The sequence below is a fragment of the Eupeodes corollae genome, chromosome 1, assembly GCF_945859685.1.
Source record: "Eupeodes corollae chromosome 1, idEupCoro1.1, whole genome shotgun sequence".
NCBI lineage: Eukaryota > Metazoa > Arthropoda > Insecta > Diptera > Syrphidae > Eupeodes > Eupeodes corollae.
Window position 1 is genome coordinate 133606247 of NC_079147.1, and position 11794 is coordinate 133618040.

Genomic DNA, 11794 nt, shown 5'->3' on the forward strand with positions numbered 1-11794 from the left:
TTTTTTTCATAAAAAATTAAAATCTACAAAAAATAGTTCACAAATTTGGAAAAAATTGATGTTCGGTTTTCGATATCTCGTGAACAATAGAATATATTGACTTCAAATTTATTTCATTAATTCAATTTGTATTTGTTTATAGAAGAAATATTTGTTTTTTAAGAAATGCTACTAAAATTGGTAAAAATTGGTTTTCGCTTAAGAATTTCGTTAACAAAAAATAATTTCAAAATTAAACTATTTCATTATATGCAAAATATCATTGGTAATTTTTAAAGTTTTAAGAATAATTCAACAGAGAACTTTTTTAACAAAATGCGTAAACCTACAAACTTTTAAGCAACACAAATCGACAGATAGGATGGGTAGTTGTCAGTAAAATAAGTCAGCTGTCAAAATGAGCTATTTAAAAAAAATAATAGTCTGATTGAAAACCTCACTATTAAAAAGAACACCCGTTATATTACAACTTAAGGTTTATTCAATCTTTTTTCTCTGGCTAAAGCTTAACACATTTTATTATTTTTATTATGTGCCTTGCTTCAGCCCCAAAGTATATTTTAAAAATTTTAGTTTTCAAAGACTAGTTCAGTAAGTTAACAAAAATATCTCTCTCTAAAATCTGATTAACGATTGTTGTACCTAAAGTTTTTTGCTCTCTGTACTCTTATATTTTTCTTGCGTTTAAAATAATGGTAAGGGGATAGGTCACCAGAGGGCGCCCACTATTACTCTCTCACCATGTGTATAATGTTCGATATACGATCTCACACTACTCACTATCTTTCGTATTTGTAATTCACTAGCTACCGAATGATGCGGAACATTTTTCTTCACTAATGATACAGGTTGGTCGACTTTCTTTTCTAACTTACGCTTTAGTTCGCGTCGAGATTTCGATGAATAAACAGATAACGGTTTCTGTTGTATGAAGACAGTGATATTACAATTTTATATTTAGTATTGAATTTTTATTTGTATATTTTATTTCTATGTTCATCAAGTGTATTGTTTGTAAATTTCATTAAAGTAATACATTTCAATGTCAGCACTTAGTTTCCTAGATATGGTCAAACTGACCTTCAAGTAAGTAAACAATTTACGCTTATGAGTTAATGATGTAGTGCAGAGTTCATTTAAAACTAGTTTCATTATATGAATGCAGGCAATATTATGCCACTTGAATCATCCTAAAGGGTGTTATTAAAAGTTTGTGTTTTAAACTGTATAGTGTGCTTATTTTTATGGGAAAACATAATCCAGATTTAGCTTAGTATTTATTACAAATATGTATGAAGAAGTTAAAAAAAAAGTATCTTTTTGCATTCGAAAATTGTTTGTTGGACTGTGCCGCTATGTGTTTTGCTTGGCTAATAAAACTAAAGCATACGTGTTGGTTTCGTAACTAAAATTTCATGTTTTATTCATTGCAAACACTGTTGAATGCTGAAGAAGTTAAAAAAGTGAGTTTAATTTTAGTGTCAATATGAGGTGAAGTTTGAATGAGAATGGCAGCGTTCAACCTCAGGCAGGTATATGGATACCTCCTTTGTTAGTTTTTTAGGTGTAAAAGAACATCAGGTCAAAATAGCTGTAATGTTAAAAAAGGATTCCAAAGGTGTCCAAAAATGTTGGGTTTATGGTATTTGACAGAACAGTACAATCAACTTGTGTGGTTAACTCTAAAGAAAACAAAAATAAGTTTTAAATTATTTTCTTTGGTTAAAATCCGGTGAATATTATAATTATACGTTAAACAAATTTATTTTCCAATAGATTTGGAATGACCAACTAACTAATGACAATTTCTTGACGAAGTTCCAAAATAACATACAAACTAGATCAAGTAGTTCTCGTATTATCTTCGAAACTTAATTTTTAAAATAAAAAGAATTCGGTAATTTCTTTGCATCTAATCATATCTGTATGACTCGGTTAAAAATCATTTTTGAGTTCAGGAATTTTAGATCTCGGTTGAATAGAAATGAGTTCTTATGTGTTTTTTTGCTATTTTTGTAGCAGCCCGTAGCTCATTCTAACTCAACATTCTGACATTTTACGAACAAAGTTAAAAAGATCTTTCAGTTTTTGTTAGATTTAGGATTTAGTTTCGATATTCTCAGTATATTCGTAATAAATATTGTGTTTTTTTATTTTATTGTATTTCGTTTAGGTACTATTGTTATTCTTTTTTGATAGATGTACACATGTACTCACTTGAAAAAATGTCTCTTGCAATAAAGCTATATTCGTTCGAGTTCTGCGGCGTGTGGCATGTGGCACCGTCGGTTATCATGTGACCATATAGTTCCGAAATGAATGTGACGGTGACAGTCGTTATTCCATCATACATACCTAACGAGTGAGAAATGTACTTTATTGCTAGAGAATTTTGTTCGAAAAGTCACCCTTTATTATTTGGTATTCAAATACTTCAAACACCATTTTCAATTGACTGGTATCTAAATTAAATTTTGAAGAGGTTAAGTACTTGCGACCAGTCTTGGCCCCTGAAAACTTTGCGGTGAGGAAAGAGAAGTGTCTTTCTCTATATTATATTCGATTTAAAAAATGAAAACAAACCTGCTTCGAGGCAGTGTTCCGCAATTTTAGCTTTTTGGATTTTTACTTTTTTCTTCTTTTCTAAATAACATTGATGCAACTGATGGAAATTTTTCATTATGTGTGTTTTGTTTCTTTTCTTTGTTTTGATTCTGTTTTTTTTTTTTTGATTTGATAGGTACTTTGCATATTATTTATTCAATGATGTCTTTAGGTTGGTAAATTAAATTTATGCGAGCGCACGTCTTATAATAAAGGTTATAAAAAACGAAAGTGTGTAAATGAATAATTTGTTAAGTGTTGCATTGGTACGAGTATTTCGTGTAAAACTAAAAGGCATATAATATAAAGAAAAGGTAGATCTGTTAGAGGAATTTGATAACATTTATTATTATTAATTAGAAATGCGTTTTTATTTGTATTGAATTAAGAAATTAATAACAAACAAATACGCGTATAAGTGTTCATTAAAAAAAAAACATATGAACTGAAAATTAAGTTTATACTTTAGAAGAAGTATTTGTTTTTTATTTTATATTTATTTTGGCGAACTTTTGTACATTTTCCAATGGTTTCTTTTTTTAAATTAAACGATCACTTTTATTATAAAGAACATGTTTTATTAACAAAAAGTGAACGAATGTACTAACATCCAACATTTTTAAATTTTGCTAACTATTAAATTAGTAGTACCCGTAGCTTGATGGTTAGTGCGTTGGCCTGTCATGCAAGGGTCTTTTCAATTCCTGTCTGTGCCATCTAACTTTTTCACGGGTACTGCCTCTTGCGAGAAATTGACAAATCCTCCAAGAGTAATTCTTATCATGAAATAGTGCTTTCTCAAATTAGCCATTTGGATCCCATCTCTGACAACATTACTCGCACACAGGAATGGTTTAGAATTGTAAGTCACTAGGCCCTGGTTCTTCATGGACTGTTGCGCAACCTAACTTATTTATTTTATTAACGTTTAAATTGCTAATTTCCCTTTTTAAACAAAAAAAAAACGGGCATCCGAATATGTCTATAAAATGACAGTTCGTAATTAATTGGAATTCCAAGGAGTTGACTGGACCCATCCATCCACGGATGTTATATGTACTTAGAAAATTTCTAAAGTAAAAGTACGGATTCCGTGATTTTAGATCGACCAAATTTCTAAGACATAGCGAGATGTTTAAATCGTTTAAAATAGTAAATCACATTGTAAGCTTAGTAGATTGCGAAAAATGGCTTTAAAGTTTTAAAAAATTCTTTAGAATTTGTCGCCAGTGTAACAAATCTTTGTTGAGATTTGATTTAATTTCTTTTATTCATAATTGGTAAATATTGTTGGTAAATTGATTATCAACTATTAGATCAGCCCATATCTACTTGCTAGTACTAAGTTTCTTTATTCTTGCATGAAAATGTTCTAGAATATCCATTTTTCAGTAATGTTAAATGCGTATTTTTTTTATTATCAATCATTTTTTAACAAAATTGCTCGCTAATCAGTTCAAATGAAAACACATAATTATTAATATTCAAATCAAAATCTACAGAAAAACAAGTTTAAATCACTGTGAGATGTTTATGTATAAAAAACAGCCATTATATATAAAACTGAAACAAAATTTAAATCGTTTCCGCTTCAGGTAAATCGTGGTATAGTTATCCTAAAAAAGGTTGATTAAAACACAAGAAAATTAAACTATAAGATAAAATGTGATTTTCAAATAAGCGATTAATATTATAACCATAGGAAGATGTTACATAAATATTTTTGAAGCTTTACACTTGCATGCATTCTTTTTATTGGTTTTAAATTGTAAATATTTGAACCAGATACCAATTATCTTTTCCTTATAAAAAGATTTAATTCAAGTGCTCAGAGTCTAGAAGTGCTTTTGAACTTCAAACGTTTAGTTGTAAAGTTATTAACACAAATTAAAATTGTTATCTTTTTTCTTTATTAAATAATGCAATTTTCTGAAAGTTACATAAGATACAATATTTAGTTAGATTTTTCTTACATTAATCATATACAATACTTTAAGTTATATTAAATGCATTCAAACTTGCACTAGTCTTTTAACATAGCATGTTCCCTTTCTCAAGAACATATATCTTTTTCTGGTTTCTAAGAACCTTAATATAATTATTCGATAAAACATTACTACACTAGACTTTTTTTGTGTCTTATTTACTTATTTAATTAAGGAGGCGCTACTGTTCGGAACGGATCTGGGCCTCAACCAATATGTGTCTCCAGCCAGATCGGTCCTAGTTGGCTGTCTCCAGTTTCGAACGCCAAGTTAGTTGAGGTTGTCTCCCACCTGCGAGCACCACCTGAGTTGCGGTCTTCCTCTGCTACGATGTCTATAGGGATTGGATTCGAATACCATCCGCGCTGAAGCGTTCGTGTTCATTAGCTCTACATGACTCAGCCATCTGAGTATTTGGACTTTTATTCTTTTAATTAGGTTAGTGTAGCTGTACAGCACGTACAGTTTGTCGTTGTATCTTCTTTCCACTCTCTATATATGCCTTTAGGTATACAAAGCCCTTAACTACCTCAAAGTTAAAGCTTCAATGTCTTTTTTAATTGCGACATATAGGAACTTTATGGCAAGTTTTGCATTTGTTCAAAATTTCGGACTCGAGATTTTAATCAAACATTATATTACGATGGTAAGGAAGTGGAAAAAAGTGGGTCCCGCGATTCCGTACGGTCGGTTTCGTCTGTCTGTCTACGCTCCTACAGCCTAAACAGCGATTTAGTTTCCTTGGAAGTTAAGGTTTTGAGCAGATTCGCGTGAAGCGTTTTGTTTAATTTTTTTTAAGATCAAAACTAACAGTGGCCCCCATATAATTTTTTTTAGTCAAAAAACAAAATTTCGAATTTCCTCAAAACCAAACCGATATATTTTTTTTAATTTTCTCTAAAATTTTATTTTTTAATTTGGCTTCTTTTAATAAAAAAACATATTTTTGTATTTCTCAGGAAAAGTACCGCTCATAGAACCGTTATTTTGTTTTTTTTTTAATTTTCTCAGCAACAAATGAACTGATTTCAATAATTTTTTTTTTGAAAAAGCTCTTAACGGAAAAAATAAACTCAACGTAAAAACTCCTTGTTAGCGCTGAAAACTTGTAAGAAAGAAGGAATGTGATTGAATTGTAGTAGGTTCATTCTATCTAGCAACAAAATTTCTTCACTATCATCATAAACATGTCATTATCCATCTATCTGCATAAAGCTGAGCACGCCAATGAACTATTCTATGTTCGTTTTAGACACCTACCTAACTACACAACCGATAGGCGATCGTTTTACAATTTAAACATACATGTTCTTCCTCTTTCTTATCTTCAGATAATTTACTTTCCATCTTCTAATATGAAATTAAAATAAAGCTATCCAAAGGAAAAAGCTTTGAACGAAATAGTTGAATACACAAACAATTGTTTTCGTTAAGTATGCTTACAAGTATTTTTTATTTCCAGGATGAGTTGTCCTAGGATTATTTGTGTCAAATGGCATTTACATCTTTGAAGACAAACTTATTTTACAGGTATATTTTAAAATCTTATATATGTAGGTAATTTTTTAAACAGACTCTTTGCATACAGGAATAAGTTCGTGCGACCCAGTCGTGCATTTTATTTTGATGACGGCATATACTTGTTCCTGCCCCCATCGTCTCCGCTTCCCAGGCAATGCTCAAAAACACTCCACTGACATAACGCTTTGATCCATTTATGTCAATATCATTGGTGTATCTGAGCAATTGGATGAAGCTTTGGAATTGGAAGACTGTGTCTTTTCTCTAGTGTTCACAGTTGACTTTTCACTATTATTTCCAGAACGATGTTGAAGAAGTCGCATGACAGTGTATCGCTTTGCCTAAAACATTTCTTTACAGATCTTTTCCTACCTTGATCTTTGTATATGAAAACTAGTTTTCCTATACAAAGCCTTGATGGCAGCGAGCATTCTCTATCGCCAAGTATGAGACTCTAATTCAGAAAAAATGATATTCATCTTACTGGTGCTAACGCAGCCTTAAATATATTTGTTTCTACTCAGCATTTAAACAAAATATTTCCAAAATACTTTTGTGGGTCAGGAATGGGTTGACTCGCAAATTACGGTCAAATTTTGTTTGCCTCTTAAACGGACTAAGGACATGAACAATAAACATGGTGCGAGTAAACTTAATATGTTAAATATGTGTGAATAATAATACTAGAAATAACTTTACTCAAACCATTTTCCAGTGTTGGTACACATCGATACAAAAATCTTTTGAAAATAAAGTGTTTCAATAGAAACACTACTATCTTATCTCATCAGTCCGCATATTGAACCAACATTTATTAAAAAGAGTTAAATTGTGGATTTGGAAATTATATCTACATTGCAGATTTATGCATTTCTAGCCCTGGAGAATATTTTGATTTCACTACAAACTTATACTCGCAAAACCATGTTAGTCATGAAATTTTTCTCATTTTTAAGTTAAATTAAAAAGCAAAACTTAATATTCAATATAAAACACGAAACTGATGAAACGATTATTTCAAACGATTTTTTTCGTTTTGGCTTGATCGCAATAAGTCCTGGGCCAGGATGCATCAGGAATATTGACGAAGAGAACGTCCAATAACAATACGCAAATTAAATTTCCATTGTGAAAGGGGACAAGTTAAACGCAATATTAATTTGAAACAATTTTATATTACTTTCATACATAATATGTAAATAACGATTATATGTACGTGATTTGTACATCAAAAGCATGTCATTTTTTATATCAATTTTTTGCAACAAAAAAAATAGTTTATAGAAGTTACGTATTAAGATACATCGCACTTAGTTGCTCTTTTAAATAGTTAAAGCCCGCATCATATTGATAATTTATCAACATATTCAAGACGTTAACGAACCTTTTAATTAATTATCTCCTAACATATGTATATCAACATCTTACATTAACCAAAAAAAAAAAACCATTTCTTATAGTCTTCCAATTATACATAAAAGGGGGTTTAAAGGTTTGTTTCCTATTAATATACTTATGTGCTGATGAATATTTATAAAGTTTATAGTGTAATTTTCTTAACGAGCACTTTTATTGCCCATTTACAAGGAAATAATTCAGAAGGTTAAGAGCTAAAGTAATATTTTTCAGAGATTAGTACTTTAGTCTAGAAAAAAAACTTCTATCTTAATTTGGAAAAGTGCTCACATTAAACCCCCATTCAAAAAAAAAGAAGACGCAAACTTCAAGAAGTCCTTAAGTATACATTTTTAAACTAATCAAATTGCAGCTTTAGATAAGATCTTTAGAATTCCGACCTCCAATGTCTAGAAAGAATTTTTGGTTTACTATTCATGCTCATTTATTATTGTAATATAAAATCATTCTGGATTTGTGACCCATCAGATTGTCATAATTAGAAGACCAAACAAAATGTTGTGAAATTTATATCGAGTCAATTTGTGCAGTAGATATTTATCTTATTTTAATTAAATATTAAATTTTGGAAGCTAAAGGAGGGAGAAAGTTAAGTTGGTCTTTATTCAAAAGATACATAATTTACTTTTTTTGCAGGGTCATAGGATACAAAATACAACAAAGTTCGCTAACAACACGTGAAACAATTCAAGTTCTTACAACGAAAGGGCCAATCAAGGGAGTTAAACGGGTCTCCGTTTATGGAGTTCCATATTATAGCTTTGAAAATATCCCATTCGCTAAACCACCGTTGGATGATCTTCGATTTAAGGCTCCGATACCCCCAGACCCATGGGTTGAAGTAAAAGACTGCACACAACCTTGTGAAAAACCACTACAAGAGAATTTTGTTTTCACAAAATACAAAGGCTCAGAGGATTGCTTATACCTCAATGTGTTTTCGAAAAATGTAAGATAATTGACTTTTTTCTTTATTAAGGAACAAAAAGGAAATTAAGAATTTAAATAATTATCTTTGTCTTTTTAAGTTAAGCCCGGACAAGCTATCACCTGTTATGGTGTGGATCTATGGTGGTGGTTTTCAAATTGGTGAAGCTTCCCGGGATTTATATGGACCAGACTATTTGATGGACAAAGATGTTGTTTATGTATCCATTACCTATAGATTAGGGCCACTTGGTTTGAAATTTCATATCCACTTAAAGAAAATTTATTTTATGCCCAAAATTTCATAGGTTTTCTTAGTCTTAACGATCCAAAACTAAATATTCCTGGCAACGCTGGATTGAAAGACCAAATTTTGGGATTACGCTGGGTGAAAGAAAATATTTCACGATTTGGTGGAGATCCCGAGAATGTAACCCTTTTTGGAGAAAGCGCTGGAGGAACATCAACTCATCTTCTAATGATTTCTCCTCAAACCGAAGGACTCTTTCATAAAGCCATCGTTCAGTCTGGCAGTGCGCTGTGTCATTGGGCTATGCCACCGGCCAATAACTGGCCATATCGATTAGCGGTTGCAATGGGTCTTACAGGAGCTGATGCTGGTGATGATAAAGCTGTGTATGAGTTCTTGTCAAAGGCAAAAGGTACTGATATTGTATCAGCTGCCGTAAGGATAACCAACAAGGATGAAAAACGGAACCGCGTGTTGTTTGCTTTTGCTCCTACCATTGAGCCATATGAAACAGATGACTGCGTTATTCCTAAAGAACCTTTGGAGTTAATGAAGACTACTTGGAGCAACAATATTCCACTGATGATTGGTGGAAACTCTCATGAAGGACTTCTTTTTCTTCCAGGTTTGTTTAAAATTCCATTTTGCTTTGTACAACTATTTTAATTCATTGGACGCTGTTCAGAGATTCGCAGGAGACCAATTACGCTCGATGAAGTCGAAAATTGTGAATATCTAGTCCCGAATGATCTTGGTCTGGACAGGAGTAGTGAAAAATGCAAGCAGTTTGGCCTTCAAATTAAAAAGACACACTTTGGCGATGAAGAATGCAGCTCAAAAACATCCATGCAATACCTTGATGTAATCAAAACATTGTATTTGTAATTAATTTGTATAAATTACTTAAACTATTTGCAATTTTTCTATACAGTTACTCTCATATAAAATGTTCTGGCATGGGATATCACGCACAGTTATGTCTCGTTTGGAGTTCAGCAAAGCACCCACATATCTATATCGTTTTGAATTCGACTCACCATTTTTCAACCAGATTCGTAACTTAATATGCGGCAAGGGACATAATGGTGCATGTCATGGCGATGATATTTGCTATCTCTTTTACAATACATTTTCGTGTAGATTGTCAAAGGATACCCCAGAGTACAGGACCATTGAAAGGATGATTGGCATTTGGACAAGTTTTGCCCAAAATGGTAGTCCCAACTGTGATGTCATAAGTGATGTTAACATTCAACCTTTGGATAAAAATGAAACAAATCTAAAGTGTTTCAATATATCAAATGAAGTGAAAATTATTGATTTGCCTGAAAATGAAAAGTTGAAAATTTGGGATAGTATGTATGAAAAATCTCGATTGTATGGAAAAACATAAGGTAAACAAAATGCTACATTCGATAGTAAGAGGTTCATCTACCTCTGAATCATCAGGATGTTATGTGGTGTTCATCTACCTCGGAATTTAGTTGTAAAAGATATAAATTAACTTCGTGTCTATAATTGTGATGGTGGGTTGTTCCTTGCATAAATTAATTTGTATTTCAGTACAACCTCCAACTAGAACTTAAATATATAATTTTAAAATACCTAAAAAGGATATGGTCCATTAAAGGTCCAGAGTCCTACACTGTAAGAATATAGATGCAATAACAATTTTTGTTCAAAGAGTGAAAGCAGATTCATTTTTATACCTAAAAGCTACTGGTGTATGTTTATTTTGCAAAATATGTAAATTTGTATTTTTATATAAACATTTGTAGGGGAAAAATAAGAAATATAAAAGATTTTAAAAAGTGTTTTTTATTATCAGTAAGATTAAAATTAGTTTTATAATATAACACTTAAACTAAATTAATAGAAGAGTAACGTTAAAGCAGCAGTGACATCGAACCGGTTTTGGTCTTTAGCACCCGTTATACGCAACGGGTTTGAAACATTGGTAAGATACATCTAGAGAACCAACTGCTACTCTCTTCGTCTCAAAATCTTCCGAATGTTCATCCAATTAATCGGATACGCCGATGATATTGACATAGTTGGAAGATAAAAGCGTGAAGTCAGTGGAGCGTTTTTGAACATTGTGACGGAAGCGGACAAGATGAGTTTAGTGGTCAATCAGGGCAAGACAAGGAATATGCTGTCTTCATTGGACAAAACGTCCCCATGGAAAACTATAACTTTAAGGTAGTTATGTACTTTCTCTACTTAGGCAACGATAAAATATCAAACAACGATACTAACGCTGAAATCAAACGAAAAATAACTCCGCAGTAGTTAAGTCCTCTCTCTGAGCCCTCGATCCTGTCAAAGTAAGAAGAAAGCGTCTTAGGATGCTTCGAGAGAAAAATTCTTCGGGTAATTTTTGGCTCCGTCTGCATAGATGGAATGTGTTTGGGCTGTACAGTGAATTTTTTTTCAACTTTGACATTAATTCCAAAAATTTGAAATTGAAAGACTAATAACATATATCGACTTTATTTCCACATTGTATTTGACTTACATACTAGTATCAGCGTAATATTCAATTTTATTTCACGAAACAAACAAATATTAAGGTTAATTGATGGAGAGATGCCGCACTCAATCGAATTGACAGTTTTTTTTTCATAAAAAAATATAAACATACAAAAAAAATTGCTAAAATGTTGTAAAACATGATTTTCGACTCCAATATCTGTTCGAAAACTAGAGATATTGGCTTCAAACAAATTTTATCTTATAAAAAATATTGTTGTCAATATTCGATAAAATAAAAAAAAAAAATCGAATAAAAAAAAACACAATACTAAAATTTATTAAAAAATGGTTTCGACTACAATATCTTTTTGAAAACTTGAGATATTGGCTTCAAGCAAATTTTATCATATACAAAATATTGTTGTCAACATTCGGTAATATTAAAAAAAAATGTAATTGACAGTTTTTTTTACAAAAAATGAAAACCTAAAAAGAACAATACTAAAATTTGGTAAAAGTTTATTTTCTACTCAAATATCTATTTCTAATTTTATTCTATTGGCGTCCACCTTATTTCATCTAATAGAAAATATTGTTTTTGACACTTAATACAATT

At 31.3% G+C, this 11794-nt stretch overlaps 1 protein-coding gene across 3 annotated transcripts; it reads left to right on the forward strand.

Annotated features, from left to right (window-relative positions):
- The first annotated feature begins 877 nt into the window (after positions 1 to 877).
- Positions 878 to 10514, forward strand: LOC129939128 (esterase B1-like). 3 transcript variants are annotated; one of them, XM_056047005.1, is made up of 6 exons: positions 878 to 1086; positions 8163 to 8475; positions 8555 to 8705; positions 8762 to 9328; positions 9389 to 9564; positions 9635 to 10514. In XM_056047005.1, the coding sequence occupies exons 1-6, from the start codon at positions 1043 to 1045 to the stop codon at positions 10094 to 10096; spliced, it is 1713 nt and encodes a 570-aa protein (XP_055902980.1). In that variant the 5' UTR covers positions 878 to 1042; the 3' UTR covers positions 10097 to 10514. The 3 variants fall into 3 exon arrangements, with proteins under 3 accessions (XP_055902980.1, XP_055902982.1, XP_055902981.1); XM_056047007.1 differs by lacking the exon at positions 878 to 1086 and adding an exon at positions 1323 to 1463; XM_056047006.1 differs by lacking the exon at positions 878 to 1086 and adding an exon at positions 6067 to 6119.
- The last annotated feature ends 1280 nt before the right edge of the window (positions 10515 to 11794 follow it).

Bases quoted from the DNA above. Each gene is read 5' to 3' on its own strand.
- LOC129939128 (XM_056047005.1), top strand. From the start codon at position 1,043: ATGTCAGCACTTAGTTTCCTAGATATGGTCAAACTGACCTTCAA. The intron at 1,087-8,162 runs GTAAGTAAACAA...CTTTTTTTGCAG, and splicing joins ATGGTCAAACTGACCTTCAA to GGTCATAGGATACAAAATAC. The intron at 9,565-9,634 runs GTAATCAAAACA...TTTTCTATACAG, and splicing joins CATCCATGCAATACCTTGAT to TTACTCTCATATAAAATGTT.